The sequence below is a fragment of the Pongo pygmaeus genome, chromosome 3 (genome assembly GCF_028885625.2).
Source record: "Pongo pygmaeus isolate AG05252 chromosome 3, NHGRI_mPonPyg2-v2.0_pri, whole genome shotgun sequence".
NCBI classification, from domain to species: domain Eukaryota; kingdom Metazoa; phylum Chordata; class Mammalia; order Primates; family Hominidae; genus Pongo; species Pongo pygmaeus.
The window spans coordinates 172,254,341-172,271,360 of NC_072376.2; the positions used below are offsets into that span (position 1 = coordinate 172,254,341).

The window sequence follows — 17,020 nt, forward strand, 5'->3', positions numbered from 1 at the left end:
GTTTCTTAAATATTACTCTAAAAGCTCATGCAACAAAAGAAAATAAATTGGACTTCAAAATTAAAATTTTGTGCTTCAAAGGACACCATCAAGGAAGTAAAAAAGACGGTCCATGGAATGGGAGATGATATTTACAAATTATACATCTGAATAAGGACCTTCTATCCAGAATGTATAAAGGACTTACAATTTAATGATAAAAAGACAGATAAACCAATTAAAATATGAACAAAGAATGTTTTTTATTATACTTTAAGTTCTAGGGTACACGTGCACAACATGCAGGTTTGTTACATATGTATACATGTGCCATGTTGGTGTGCTGCACCCGTTAACTCGTCATTTACATTAGGTATATCTCCTAATGCTATCCCTCCCCCCTCCTCCCACCCCACGACAGGCTCTGGTGTGTGATGTTCACCTTCCTGTGTCCAAGTGTTCTCATTGTTCAATTCCCACCTGTGAGTGAGAACGTGCGGTGTTTGGTTTTCTGTCCTTGTGATAGTTTGCTGAGAATGATGGTTTCCAGCTTCATCCATGTCCCTACAAAGGACATGAACTCATCCTTTTTTATGGCTGCATAGTATTCCACGGTGTATATGTGCCACATTTTCTTAATCCGGTCTATCATTGTTGGATATTTGGGTTGGTTCCAAGTCTTTGCTATTGTGAATAGTGCCACAATAAACATATGTGTGCATGTGTCTTTATAGCAGCATGATTTATAATCCTTTGGGTATATACCCAGTAATGGGGTGACTGGGTCAAATGGTATTTCTAGTTCTAGGTCCTTGAGGAATCGCCACACTGTCTTCCACATGGTTGAACTAGTTTACAGTCCCACCAACAGTGTAAAAGTGTTCCTATTTCTCCACATCCTCTCCAGCACCTGTTGTTTCCTGACTTTTTAATGATTGCCATTCTAACTGGTGTGAGACGGCATCTCATTGTGGTTTTGATTTGCATTTCTGTGATGGCCAGTGATGAGGAGCATTTTTTCATGTGTCTTTTGGCTGCATAAATGTCTTCTTTTGAGAAGTGTCTGTCCATATCCTTTGCCCACTTTTTAATGGAGTTATTTGATTTTTTTCTTGTAAATTTGTTTAAGTTCTTTGTAGATTCTGGATATTAGCCCTTTGTCAGATGGGTAGAGTGCGAAAATCTTCTCCCATTCTGTAGGTTGCCTGTTCACTCTGATGGTAGTTTCTTTTGCTGTGCAGAAGCTCTTTAGTTTAATTAGATCCCATTTGTCAATTTTGGCTTTTGTTGCCATTGCTTTTAGTGTTTTAGTCATGAAGTCCTTGCCCATGCCTACGTCCTGAATGGTATTGCCTAGGTTTTCTTCTAGGGTTTTTATAGTTTTAGGTACCATTTAAGTCTTTAATCCATCTTGAATTAAATTTTGTATAAGGAAGGGATCCAGTTTTAACTTTCTACATATGGCTAGCCAGTTTCCCCAGCACCATTTATTAAATAAGGAATCCTTTCCCCATTTCTTTGAACAAAGAATTTGAATAGACACTTATCCAAGAAGTTATATAAATGGACAAAAAAGCACATGAAAAGACGCTCAACATCCTTAATCATTGGGGAAGTGCAAGTCAATACTATTACACACTTAGTAAGGTGATTAAAATAAAAAGAGAGACAATAACAAGCGTTGGTAAGGATGTAGAGAGCTTGGAATCCTCATACATTGCCTGTGAGATTATAAAATGGTTGCAGTGACTTAGGAAAGCAGTTTGGCAGGTCCTCAAAGAGTCAAACAGAGTTATCACGTGAACCAGCAGTTTGACTTATAGGTGTATACCCATGAGAATTCAAAATGGTGTTCAAACAAAAACTTATGCATCAGTTTACAGCAGCATTATTCATAATAGCCAAAAAGAGGGAAGATCCTAAATGTCCATCAATTGATAAATGGGCAAATGAAATGTAGTATATATCTACTATGAAATAATATTTGGCAATAAAAAGAAAAGTACTGATACATGCTAAAACATGGATAAACCTTGAAAACATTGTGCTAAGTGAAGGAAGCTGTCCCCAAAGATCATGTATTCCACTGTGGGATTTCATTTACACGAAATGTCCAGAATAGGCAAACCCATAGAAACAGAAAGTGGTTTAGTGGTTGTCAGGAGCTTAGAGTAAGGGGGAATGGAGAATGACTGCTAATGAGTATGGAGTTGTTTTTTTGGGATGGTGAAAATGTTCTGAAATTAGTGATGATAGATTGTACAACAAAACCACTGAATTGTTCACTTTAAAAGGATACATTTTATAGTATGTGAATCATCAGTAAATAAAGCTGTTAACACTTTGAAAAGGAGAGGATTATTTTACAAATTTCTTAAAATAGATTTGTTGTAGATTCTGACTAAGGTTTAAGAGAGGAGTAAATATCCCTCACATTCTTGATGTCAGAAACTATGTGTAATCCTAGACTTCTAGATATTAGAGTCTTAAAATACTAGATCCTTTCTGGCTTGTCACAAATGAATATAAACAGGACTTTGAATTTTTACTTCTTCTGAACTTTCATAAATAACTTTGAGTCTTTTTTTTTCCTATTTACTGCAATGTGATCTGTTAAAACAAGGCATGTTTCCTTTTTTAAAAGAAAATATTTAAACTTAAGTATTTCTATATAAGAAAATATTTCTATATAAGATGTAATTTTGGTAAGAATTGAAAAAAATTGAATTTATATCCATTTTTAAGTGTATCCAGGAAATAACAAGCATTCATTTTATATTGACTAAGAAAATAATTTGATTTAACTATGGTATTGACAAATATACTGTGAAATTAAAACTTTGTACTTGTTATTTTGATGTAAAAGGCAGAAACAGGTGATAAAGAACGATTTATGAGGAATTTATTTTTATAAGTTAATCATTTTATTTTATATTTTAGTAGGTTTTGTGCATATCCCAGAAGCAGTTGTAATGGATGACATTTGTACAACTGAGCTTTTAGTAATGTTTATTTTTAATGTCTTAAGAAAACATGTATTTTTAAAAAAGCTATCCATAGTTTAATTTGGTTTGTAGATATAGTGACTTATTTTAGAAACCTCTTTTCCTGACAAGTCTAATAATTTCTATTCTTTTCTTTGAAACAGGATCTGGAAATAGTATATTCCTATTTACATGGTATGGAAGCCTTATCAAACTTGAGGGAGCATCAACTTAGGTATGTCATTTTAGTATTAAGTTAATCATAGAATGGTAAAAATTTGAAGCATGTAACAATTTAACGTTTTAATTTTTTACTTTTATTCTTACTTGATACAATAATTGTATATATTTGTGGGGTACATTGTGATATTTTAATACATGTATACAATGTGTTGTGATCAAATGGGGATTATTAGCATGTCCATCACTTCAAACGTTTATCATTTCTTTGTGTTATAGCATTTGAAATCCACTCTTCGAGCTATTTGAAAATACAGCACAAATTGTTGTTAATGATATTACCCTATAATGCTATAGAACACCAGGACTTATTTCTCCTACCTAGAATGCTAGAATTTTATAGATCACTTACTGTAGTCAACAAGTAGGCTTAAAGGAATCTTATTCATGAAAACTCTGCTTCATCTAGGTCCTATACTAAGGAGCTTAAACTTACACTAATAATATATACTTAATTTTTACTTTTACAAAGTTGAATTCAATTGTATCCAATAAGAGAATAATATTTTGACATTTCTGTCATAGTAATATTCTTCCATTTCCACCCCAGGGTCTGTCTCTGTCTCTTTCTTCTTCCTCCTCCCCCTCTTTTTTGTCTCTCTCTCTCTCCCCATCCCCCACCATTTCCCTCCCTTCCTCTCTCACCTCTCACCAAAAGTAGTAAATGCCACTTGGTGAATATATCAATAGGGGCAATATTTGCCATCTTGGCAAATAAAAACCTACTACTTAGCATTCAGATATATTAGAAACCAGAACCTTTTAAATTAATCATTTAAAGAATTATTAGGTCCATTATTTTAGTATGTTCTATATCTTTGTTTGAATATTTTATTGCATTAAGTAGACTGCCTTTTTCAGAGAAACACAGTTTATACTATATTTGTTTTTATGAGATCTGCCCATATAGAAATCTCATCACTTCTGTTGTACAGTAATACAGCAAGTGTATTTATGTTTATCTGGGCTTCATGTTAAAGAACAAAAATGATTTTACTTTAAGTGGGATATAAAATAAAGGACCTTAGGAAGATGGATAATATATAAACACCAACTAGGACATAATGGGAAAGTCTTGTTTTTTCCAGGTCTAGCTATTTCTGATGCCAGCAGGTTTTAATTATGAAAGGAATACTTTTTTCCATATATTTCCCCTTTACTCTTTCAACACTAATTAATTTGTGAGCATGTCAATTCCATATTTAGTTGTTAATTGAAAAGAATATCAAGAGGATTGAGTACTTCTAAAATTAAATTTTTAATGAAAATCATTTAAATTAAAGTAGATTGTAGATTAAGTGTTTAAAAATTAAGTCAAGTTTTATTAGAAAGGGCAAAACCACTGGGATTTTAGAAGATGGCTCAAATTAGAGCAAGAATAATTTTTAAAGTGTGTAGCTTTCATTTTATATTTTGTGACGACAACTTTGCTAAGAAAAAATTGTACTAACAATTATTTAATTGCATGCGGTTAATTCCTAAATGCAAATGCAGCTAATTAATATGTAAATACAAATGTCACATTCCCACTGTGCACATAAAACCACACGTGTAATATTTAGATATATTGATTATATAATGCATTTTATTTAGATAATAGGAATTCTATGCAATAGAAAAAGGATTTTTTATACTTAGAGAAATTTTCTGGATGACAAAAGTATAAATAGGCTGGGCGTGGTGGCTCATGCCTGTAATCCCAGCTCTTTGGGTGGCCGAGGTGGGTGGATCACTTGAGGTCAGGAGTTCAACACTAGCCTGGCCAACATGGTGAAACCCCATCTCTACTAAAAATACAAAAATTAGCAGGGCATGTTGGCAAATGCTTATAATCCCAGCTACTCTGGAAGCTGAGGTAGGAGAGTCGCTTGAACCTGGGAGGCAGAGGTTGCAGTGAGCAGAGATCGCACCACCACACTCCAGCCTGGGCAACAGAGTGAGACTCCACCTCAAAAAAAAAAAAAAAAAGAAAAAAGTATAAAAATACTAATGAAGTTCCATACACCCATCAGCCAGTTTCAGAACTGTCAACTTTCTGCAGCTGCAGAAGTAATTTTGGTTATAAATAATAAGTTCAAGGGTACAGTTGAGTCCATTTACACCTTAGAATGTCTATTTTGGAGCCTACACAGATGTGTTTGTTGGCATGAACCTACAGGGCAGGGCCTGTAAGATGTTTATCTTATGCTTGTGTTGAAGTCACATTAATGGAAAACATCACCTTAAACTAATTTAAGTTCTTTTTTTAGAACAAGATCAGGATACCACATACATAATAACAAAAATAGAGGTACAGATAAACCCAACAACTTAGATAAACTGCTTTATAATACTATAATTTCTGGAAAAAATATATCTCCTTTAGATAAATTATTTTCCTTTAATTTTATACCCTGGGAATAATAAGAGAGCAGTCAGTTAAGACTTCCACATGACACAGCTTTACAATTTTAGGAAAAAAGTGCTCATAATCAAGATTTTCAGTCTGTTAAGTATTGGGCAGTGGAGCAGCAACATTCGTGTTCTCCTGTGGGGGAGTGGAAGTGGCTTTTATTTATTTGAAAGCTTCCCTGCATTGTTACAGAGCAGTTAAAGTAGACATTACTGTGTTGCTGTAAGATCACACACTCTGTGCAATGTAAAGGTTTTTCAGATCTTCACTAAAAACTATGTTTCTTCATCATTTTAACTATTTTTCTAATGTTTTATCCCTTTAGTTTATGTAGACAAGAAGCAGCATATTTGCCAGCGGGGAAAAGAATGCTGTAATTGGGAGCAGAGACCAAAAATCTGTTTAAAAAAATAGAGTAATTGGGGCTATTTAGTTTTGGAAACAAGAGCCTGCTGAAATATAATAATACATATTTTCTGCAGCATCATGGATGAGTGTAATTGTTACTATATAGGCGCCTTTAGATTATTGAGTAGTAACTGAATTATGGTTATTATACTCCTTAGGAACTCAGGGAAGGTCAATATGCTTTAGCTAAAACATTGCCTAACAATGTTTAAAGACAAAAAGCATTTTGGTACTTGATTCCTCTATTTATGATATTTTCATATAAGATTTTATCATGACTTTCTGATAGCACTGTTTAAATTTATTTTATAAACAGTTATCAATTGATTGTATACTTACCGTGTACTTGATATTGATGTAGGCTCTGGAGATGCTGCATTGAAGTAAATCAAACCCCTGACATCACAGAACTGAGGTTCCTAGTGGAGCAGAAAAGATTGAGATTTGGATCAATGTTACTTTATTTAGTATGTTGGACATGATAAGGATGGGTGCTGGGCAGCTCTGGCTTTGGAGTCAAAAGGAGGGGTGACAGGAGGAGTCAGGAGAGCCTGCAAAGATTTCTTCAGTGTAGAGGTGCCCCAGATGCTCTGTCATGGGCACAGGCTTGGTGCAGGGGAAGGCAGGGTCCACGGTATAGTAAGGCACAGTAAGTAAGTAAAATATAACATAGTATAGAAGTATAGCAAATAGTATAGAAGTTTGGATTTTCTGTTAGAGGTTGTGGAGATTGAGTGGAGCTGTGAGATCATCTGACTTAGTGTTTGGAAAGATCTCTCTGGAAGCTTTGTGGGGCCTTGTGGGGGAATGGACAATAGGCATGTAAAGGTGGAAGCAGAAGTCTCTGTACTTGTGGTCTTGGTAAGGGATAATGGGGGGATAATGATAGCTCATGCTAGATTTAACAGGGGAGATGGTGAATTTGGTCAGCTCTGGAGGATGTATTTTGGAAACAGGTGATGGCGGAAAGATGTATGTGAAGAAAAGAGAGAAGTCAGGAATGATGACTCTAAGGTTGTAGCTGTATTAGTCTGTTCTCGCTATAAGGCCATACCCGAGACTGGGTAATTTATAAAGGAAAGAAGTTTAATTGACTCACAGTTCCGCATGGCTGGGGAGGCCTCAGAAAACTTAAGAATCATGGCAGAAGGGGAAGCAAATACATCTTTTTTCACAAGTGGCAGGAGAGAGAAGAATGAGTGCCCAGCAAAGGGGGAAGCCCCTTATAAAACCATCAGATCTTTTAAGAACTCACTAATACCAGAACAGTACTGGGGGAACCAGCCCCATAATTCAGTTATTGCCACTGATCGCTCCCATGACATGTGGGTGTTATGGGAACTGCAATTCAAGATAAGATTTGGGTGGAGATACAGCCAAACCATATCAGAGTACTAATTCTGGGAAAGCATATTATGGGGGAGAAATTCATATTCTGTCTTAGATATTGTAAGCATGAGGTGGCTGTTACATATTCAAGTGGCAGCACTGAGTAGGCATTTAGCTGAGTGGCTGCCGTGATGAGAGATTAGGTCTGGGGCATTGCTTTGGAAGTCATCATTGTATAGATTAAAATCATGAACTGGGTGAGATTACTGGAGCGTAGAGAAGAGGGCTAAGGACAGGACCTTGGAGATAATAACATTTAGAAGTCAGGTAGAGGGTGAAGTCGGGGAGCATCCAAAACAGACAGGAAAAAAAAATGACTAGTAAGTTAAGCTGGAAAAGCAGACGACCAAGGACAGGTAGCTGAAAGGAGGTAATGCTGTAAGGAAAAAGGAGTAATCAAATACTGCAGAGTAGTGGAATTGCTAAGGACAGGTAGGATTCTGATAACAAGGTGGATGCTGATTATTTTTAGAGCTTTTTCTTTGGAGTTTCAGGGACCAAATGATGGAGGAGTGGGGAAAGAAGTGAGAAAATGGAGATAGAATATATAGACAACTCAGGCCGGGCGCGGTGGCTAATGCCTGTAATCCCAGCACTGTGGGAGGCCAAGGTGGACGGATCACGAGGTCAAGAGATCGAGACCATACTGGCCAACATGAGGAAATCCTGTCTCTACTAAAAATACAAAAATTAGCTGGGCATGGTGGCACACAACGGTAGTCCCAGCCACTTGGGAGGCTGAGGCAGGAGAATTGCTTGAACCCGGGAGGTGGAGGTTGCAGTGAGCTGAGACCGCGCCATGACACTCCAGCCTGGTGACAGAGTGAGACTCCATCTCAAAATAATAATAATGATAATAGTAATACTGTATAGACAACTCTAAAACATTTTCTGTGGTGGGAAAAAAGCAAAATATAGATAATAGCTGGAAGGAGATGTGAGGTCAAGAGAGGAGTTCCGCCCACACGATAGGTGATATCTTGAGTTATGTTACATATTAATGGACGTGATTCAGTAGAGAGGAACATGGAGAAGGAGGTAAGCTTGCAGGAGCACGGGGTCTTACACAGGAGTGCAGGGTCTTCCGTGGAAGCAGGAATGAGATTTGGGGTGGAAGTAAAGAGGCCGAGGCAAGAACCCTTCTATTCCAACAGGAAACAAGGCAGAGCCTATTATCTAATTTAAGACCAGATATTTTTAGACTTAATGCTTTTGGCTACCATCTTTTCCTATGAAAAATTGTTATTCAACCCATTGAAGAGGAATGTATGCTTAGTAAGATGTATTCAAGACTCACTGCTGCCTCCTGGAGTTAAGTGAGAATCAGCTGCAATGTTTCCAGGAAAGGATTGAGGTTAAGGACCTCTAAAGTACGGTGGTGGGAATGCGAAGAACAAGGGAAAAAACTACCCAAGAGACCTGTTTCTTTGATTTAGCAAACCGAGGAAAGAAAGATGGATGTGGGGTGATTCTAGTGTTTCACAGGCTGGAGAATGGTAGCCCGATTGACCAAAACGGAGGTGCTGTTGAAATAAACACTTCTAATAGCCAGCTTTTTCTATTTCTAGTTCCTTCATAAGATGGAATAGTAATTCTCTGATTTGCATTTCTGTATTTTGAGAAAAATGTGATTGACTTAATATAATAGGATGCTTCTTGAAGATGCTATTCTCAGGGTAATTTTGAATATTTAAAAATTATTCATGTTTTTCATAATTTTTATAATTTCGTAATTTTTTCAAAAACTCTGGGATGAATCAGCTGAAGTAACAAATCTTTAAAGTTCTAAAGCCTCCAGTTACTCAGTGGTCATAAAAATATCAAGTTAATTAGAGCCTTAGAGCCTACTTTTATCTGAAATTCCATAATGTTGAGTAACATTCTTGTTGAGCCGTAAATGATGTTATCACTTTTAAAATCAATAGGTTTTCCTTTTAAACTTTTAGGTTCCTTCTCAGTTTTTATTTATCTTGGGGAACATTAATTTGTCCACATGCCATTTACAAAATAGATTATACACACAATGTTCTACCCTATAAAATAAACACGGTGAAGTTGACATCTTACTAGATATTTTCTTTTCTAGCATACCTTTACCAGATTTAATGTAATGTAATTTTGTTAACCCAGGTATTAAAAATATTCATCTTGAGGCTAATAAATGATTGTGACAAACCATATAAAATAATAAACTTTCTAGACTATATGTCTCATTTAAGGGTTTAAAATACCAGTCTGTTTTTTAGTGACAGATGTTGAACTCATGTTTTTATCTCTTTTACAGGTTAATGTGTGAAACTGTGAGATATGAGAGACACGAAGCAAATGAAGTTTTATACTAGTAGGTGTTTCCTTTTTGTTTGTGCAATGTATCTAATCCAGTGACTAAATTTTCTGAAAGTATCAAAGGAGTATTAGTAACAGCTGGCTAAGTCGGCACTAACTTATTTTTCTTAGTTGAGAAATGGGAAACATTTTATTGTTTCCTGTCATAAAATAAAAGTTTACAGTTCTTTCCTGATAAGTTCACATTTGTGTCTATATTTGTATCTCTCACATGTGGGTCAAAGATACTATTTCATATTGTAGAGTATTTTGACATTTTTATTATGAAATAAGAAATAATATACAGTTTTTCTAATGGAACAAAACATATATTCCCACAGCCACACCAGATGAAATGTGAAGATAGCATAAAGGCCATATTTTAGTTTATACTTCTTTCAGAAACAGGAAAATAAGCTGCCCCCATGTCTTTGGGTATAATTGCATCTTTAGATAATATTAATATTCCTTTCAAGATGTGCAACATATTCCTTAAGAAAAGACAGCCTATTCTTAAAGAATATATAGTAGATAAATATTGGCATATTAACATAAATGATGATTTATTAGACATATTATTTTGTTTAAATATTGTTTGCCATGACTGTTGTTTTGTTGACTGGTTTTCAAAGCACTTAAAAATTACTACCTTCTAGACTTATTATAGGGAATATTTATTCAAATAAATAAGTCCCAGCTTCTGCCCTTAAGGAGTTCATAATCTGTTGAGGGAGGTAGAAATAGAATACAAGGAAAACAGCAACAACAGAAACAAACAAAGCAAAGTAATTGTGAGAATGTGGCTATGTTCCAAGGGTGGAAGAAGCGCAAGGGAGCGCGTGAAGGAAATGAGGAGAGCCTCAGCAAAGGGGCTGTGGAACCAGGTCTCAAAGATGTGTCCAGGAGGCTACAGAGACTTTTTAGGCAGAAGGAACAGTATGTGCTGGGACGCAGAGAGGTGACAGGGCCCGGCCTGATATTTTGAACATCATGGCAAGTTTAGTGTGACTGGCCTGTGGTGTGGGTCAGGGTGGTAAGTCAAGAGAAGACGTAGTCTACAGTCATACTTGGTCAAGAACGTGTTGTTCAGAAAACGACCTGGATCCTTCAGGCAATTCAGGTCCTGGGTTCTTCAGGAGATTTTTTTTCCCTCCTAAATAACATGTTATGGAAAATTACACAATATTTGACACAGTGGTATCACAGACCCCCAAATACTCATTGTCCAACATGGCAAACCTATGGCCAATTGTGTTTTCATTTCTTACTCTCCTCTCCCAGCTCCAACTGGATGATTTTGAAGTAAATCCCAGACAGCACAGTTCATCCGTAATTATTATGATACATATTTCTAAAAGATAGTGACTTTAAAAAACCTTAAACACAACATTATCAAGTCTTTAAAAATAAGTCTTTAATATCATGAAAATATTCAAAGTTTTTGTCTCAATTTTTTTTTTACAGCTTATTTATTTGAATCAAAATCTAAAGTTTATTCATTGTGATTGTTGATTTTCTTTAAGCCTCTTTTAATAGTAGCTTGGAGGCTGATTTTCATGCAGCAAAATGATGTGATCACATGTCTCCCAACCCTCCCTGTCTACCTGTTCCCTCAAAGGTAATACCTGTGGTTGTATGAAAATATGAAGGGTGAGTTAGATAGATTGAGTGTCTGGACAAAGAGATCAGTTAAGGAGACAGTTACAGCCATCTGAGGTGGTAAGTACTTGAACTGAGGCAAAGACTGAGGGAATGGAGGAGTCAGGGATGATGGATTTTAGAAGATACAGGTAAATAGAATCTAGGATGATTCTGAGGTTGCAACATACGAAACTATGACATCTAGGACCTGTTCAGCAGACAATCATAAATATCCATCTCAAGCTTAAAAGAACCTAACACCAAATATAGAGTCGTAAATAATCAAGATGTATTTGATAATGAGAAAATTAACAAGAGGCAAGTGCTCTTAACATACTTATTCCAGAAGAAATGAAGATGTTAATAAAGTGTTATTTGGGGAGCAATAAAAGGTTATCAGTGGAATGAGTATACAAATAACAGGGATAGTGATATTTGAATTCTATTATTGGCATTTATCAAAGCAGTCTAGTGGCAGTAAGCATCAACTTTCTCATATTCTGTCTTCCTCTGAAACATGGTTTGGATAGTATTGATGATGATGAGGTGATAGCCGACATTTAACAAGCACTTCCTATGTCCCGTGTCCTCTAATAAGTGATTTATTTGCATTCATTTACTTATTCTTCATGGGTATCTTGTGAGGTACTTGTTATTATTATCCCAGCTGGACAAACTGAAGCTTTGAGACAGTAAAGAACTTGCCCAAGCTCCCACTGCCTAACGTGGGACAAAGATTTGAGCCCAGACATTGTGATTCTGCTGCCATAGCTCTTATCCTAGTCGCCAGCATTTTCTGGCCCTTTTCATGCCTTGTCACCATAAAATAATGCTTGTGTACATGCTGGGGTAAACACATACTCTCTCCCTGCCCCAACCTGTTCTCCTAAAGTGGCAACTGAAACCCACCAGCAGCTCATGCTACATTATGACTGCCTAACATTTATTATTGATTACTTATTTAAATCGAAGGTAGATTACAGTGTCTTCAAACATACCTTTTTTTTTTTTTTTTAAAGTAGGCTTAGAGGTTTAGACAGTGCATGTGAGCTATGCTGATAATGCAAAGCCATATTTTAGGTAATCTTAAATTTGAATGTATTCCACTCTGTAGAGTTGATTGTAGCACCTGCCCATATTTGACTAGTTAGAAGTAGGTGACAGTGTTAGTAAGTGATGAAAAGTCTTTGGATATTCCACAAATCATGATTTCATAAGACCCAAAATTCGGAGACTAATTGTAAATTCACATAATCAGATTTCTAGCATTTGGCCAATCTTGTGATGAAATGTAGTTGAACTATTTTCTTCCGTGATCCTTAGACATGTTTCTGCTCTTACCAATTTGTGTGAGTTCGGTTTTGAAAATTAAAAATTACTGTATTTGTGTTATATATATAAATTTGTGATAAACTTAATAATAGTACTCCTCTTGTTGTTATTACCTTTTGGGGAAACGACTTGTTTGTTCTTGTTCTTCCTTGAACTTGAAGAATACTGTAGTCAGAAATATCAAAGGCTTTCACACTTTGGTTTTATGACCAAGAGATGAGCAGAGTAGTCATTTTATTATGTTTATGTGCTGGTGCCTTCTAAGTGTATGGTTTCAATAATTTTGCCAGGTAAATATAATACTCTTTTGATCCACCCCTGTACCTCGTTTTTCTCACCTATAATGTGGAACCGATAATAATAGTTCCTACCCATCAGGGTTGGCATGAGGATGAGATACAGTAACCTGTACAGAGTGTTTAGAGCAGCATGTTCAGAATAAGTGCACAAGCATGTTAGTGCCAGCATCATTGTCATTCTCATCACTGATAATTTACATTTTGGTCTTCCAATTTTTTAGTTGCTTTAAATGTTTGTCAGGAAGGAATTACGATAGTGATGCTCTAGCTCTGATGGTGTTATTGTTTTAACATGAAAGACCAAGATGACAAAAACGCCATTTTAAATTGTATTGAGTTGGGGGGAACATTGTGATTTTGATAAGATTGCATTTTTAAAATTTAGAGTTGCCCATTTGGAATCAAATTGTATTTGTTTGCATTAGAAAGTTAGAGAAAATTAGCTTAACTTTACAGAATGGAAAAGCCTATCAGGTAATTTCTGCCTTCCTTGCCTTTATTATCTACCCTGTTAGGTATTGTGCTGTTTTGTGGGAATACTGAGGCGGATAATATGAATTCCTCACCAGAGGGACCTTAACTTATATTTGTTTTTATTTAACAATTTAATCTTAAATGAGAAACATATATGTGAAAACACTGGATAAATCATAGTAAAAGTTGCAGCATATTGCCAATAAGAAGTTGGGAATTTGTTCTCTGGAAAAATTCTTTGAACCTGGGGCTGTCTCATAGTACACCATGGAAACTGATCTGCTTTAGTTTTTTCTTAATGGCCAGCCATCTTCACAAATAGTGAAGTAAAACGGAAATACCGTTTAATATATAATTACATTTAACATGCTCAAAACCTTTGGATCAGAAATTCAACCATTGCAAAAGTTTAAGCGTCCACACACACACGCCCACACTATAAATAAGTGTAACTGTGCACCTCTTTGCCTGTTTTCCACATACATATGACTGACTGCTTTGGTTTCCAAAAGAGTTTTCATAGCACTTTGTAAGGGGTTTATCTCTCTCTATTCCAGGAGAGGAAATTGTTCTCCATAAAAGAGCTACATTGAGGCCTATTGGGTCTTTTAAAGCATTTTCGTTTAAATCTGTAAATGTGCAATTTAGAACTGCAAGCCTCAGCTGAGCTCTTGTTGCTTTTAGCAGTCTTTGCAGTTGTTGACTTGGCTTTCAGTTTTCACAGCAGCTATTCCCACTGCTCTGTGAGGCTGCTCATCCATCGCTGTCCCCTTTCTTTTCTCCCATACCTCCTCCAGCGAACTCTGCCTCAAGTTTGCTTTCTGGTCTCAGACACCCTAATTTATCTGTATCTGCATTTACCTCTTGTCCCACTCGTGTCTCTAGGAGGAAGGGATGTCGTTTTGCCTGTATGATGGAGTTATTTCTGTTCTCATTTGTATCTTCAGCCTCTTCTTCCTGCCGCGTTTCTGAGACCGTAAGCCTGACCCTAAGTGTGCCACGAAGCCTTCCATCCTGAAGTTTCTCCTTTGCCTCTCTTATTCATATCCAATTACTACACTATTTTTTTCCTTCCTGATGTGACCAAGATTTTATTTTACTTTACATCACAGTAAATTGTTTTAAAATTATTACAAAACCACTAATCTACTACTTAGATCATTCATTCTTATAGCCCCCCACCCCTACCCCAGGAAGCAAAATACTGCGATTCTTCCTTCCTTTCTCTTTCTTTCTTTCTTTCCTTTCTTTCTCTTTCTTTCTTTCTTCCTTCCTTCCTTCCTTCCTTCCTTCCTTCCTTCCTTCCTTCCTTCTTTCCTTCCTTTTCTTCCTCTCTCTTTCTCTCTCTCTCTCTTTTTCTTTCTTTCTTACTGTTTTTTTTCTTGAGACAGAGTGTAGCTCTGTTGCCCAGGCTGGAGTGCAGTGGCACGATCTCAGCTCACTGCAACCTCCACCTCGCTGGTTTAAGCCATTCTCGTGCCTCAGCCTCCCAAGTAGCTGGGATTACAGACGTGTGCCACCATGCCCGGCTAATTTTTGTACTTTTAGTAGACCTGGGGTTTCGCCATATTGGCCAGGCTGGTCTCAAACTCCTGACCTCAAGTGATCCACCCACCTTGGCCTCCCAAAGTGCTGGGATTACAGGTGTGATCCACTGCGCCTGGCCTCTTCTGTTTTTACCCAGCAAGATGTAACCACCATTTTGAAGTATTTTTCTGTCCTAATTTTATTATGCTTATGTGTGTACATAAAGAAAATGGTGGCTGGATGCAGTGGCTCACACCTGTAATCCCAGCACTTTGGGAGGCCGAGGTGGGCGGATCACTTGAGGCCAGGAGTTCGAGACTAGCCTGGGCAACATGGCGAAACCCCGTCTCTACTAAAAATACAAAAATTAGCCTGGTGTGGTGGCATGAGCCTGTAATCCCAGCTACTTGGAAGGCTGAGCCACGAGAATTGCTTGAGCCCCAGCAGCAGGGTTTGCAGTGAGCTGAGATCACACCTGGGCAACTGAGACCCTGTCTCAAAAAAAAAAAAAACAAAACAGTGAAACCAAAGGTTTTATTTGAAAAAAAATGGCATCTTTAAAGACTTAGCCTTTGCATGGAATTGTAGGACACGGGTGCTCAACAACCACCTCGCCTGCATGTAAGTATGAGAATTCAAGCACATGCACACCCATGCCCACACAGATACTTACGAAGGACTGTTTTATGTACATATGGAGATCCTTTAAGGCTTCTTGACAATGATATTTTTATATTACTATTTTAAAATGAAAATGTTTTATTTTTATATTGAACAGAAGAGTATTTAAATAAAAACATTGTTAAAAATACAATTAATCCGTAATCTTCAGGAGGGTAGGGACTATGTTTATGTTTCAAGTTTGCCTTCTCATGCCTACCATGGCAATTTGCATTTAGTCTGTTCCCGATGGTTGTTTTTTTTCAGTTCTCTATTCAAAAGAAGGAACTCCTTTGATCTGTAGATAAAGACCTTCATTATGGTCTCACTTCCTAATAAAATGGTTGGTTACACATCATCAGGTGTTGGATTCTTTGTATCAATTTTCTATGAAACTGCTTAGTGAATAAAAACTTGTTTAGGGTAAGGTATAGGAGAAAAATACAGCTTGCTTTTTGTATCCTTTCTGATGTGAGAGGGTACTGGTGCTGTCAAGTGTTTTGCAGTGTTGTTGAAGTTTCTTGCTGTTGGGACTCCTATAGTGAAGTTAGGCAGATTTAGCTTTGAATTTGACTCTGTCTCTGGGTGTGTATAAGTTACCTTTACTTTTTCTGAGACCCTGGTGACTCCAGGTGAGGAACAGGTTTCTTGTGAAGATAAAATTGCAGCATATGAATCTAAAAGACACATTTGTAAATTAATTTCGTAACCCATTAGTAGTTTCCAAAAGAGTCAAAATTTCAGATTCTTTTAAATGTGAAAAATTGTTCTTGAGCCCTTGGATCTATTTCTTTACCCTCGTGACTCATGGATTTTATGTATTGTAATCTCTCTCTCTATATATATAGTTTGTATTGGTGTTTTCCCTTTCATTTATTGTTTATTGAATAGCTTTATAACTCCCAGTGTTTCACTCCTTCCTTTCATGTTAAAAATGAATTTCATAAATTTAAGATTGTGCCAGGCACAGTGGCTCATGCCTGTAATCCCAGCACCTTGGGAGGCTGAGGTGGGTGGATCGCTTGAGCCCAGGAGTTCGAGACAAACAAAATGTTTGTTCGAGCCTGGACAAAATGGCACGACCCCATCTCTAAAAAAATACAAAAATTAGCCAGTGCGGTGGCGCACCTCTGTGGTCCCAGCACTGCTCAGGAGGCTGAGGTGGGAAGGTCACTTGAGCCTGGGAGGCGGAGGTTTCATTGAGCCAAGAGTGCACCACTGCACTCTGGCCTGGGCGACAGTGAGACTTTGTCTCAAAAACAATAATAAAAATAATAAATAATGAAAAAAATGATAACATTAATGAGCCTATAGAATATCTGGCTTTATTGGTTCTTTAGTAGTTTACATTGTTTGCTAGTTAAAAAAAA

At 36.8% G+C, this 17,020-nt stretch overlaps 1 protein-coding gene across 9 annotated transcripts in view; it reads left to right on the forward strand.

Moving 5' to 3' along the window:
• RAPGEF2 (Rap guanine nucleotide exchange factor 2) overlaps positions 1-17,020 on the forward strand; it is a 259,251-nt gene that overhangs the window by 81,854 nt on the left and 160,377 nt on the right. For all 9 annotated transcript variants that reach the window (XM_054484381.2, XM_054484385.2, XM_054484386.2 and 6 more), the window contains exons 2-3: positions 3,128-3,198; positions 9,677-9,733. In XM_054484381.2, coding sequence (XP_054340356.1) covers positions 3,128-3,198; positions 9,677-9,733 — 128 coding nt within the window. The remainder of the gene's footprint in view (positions 1-3,127; positions 3,199-9,676; positions 9,734-17,020) is intronic.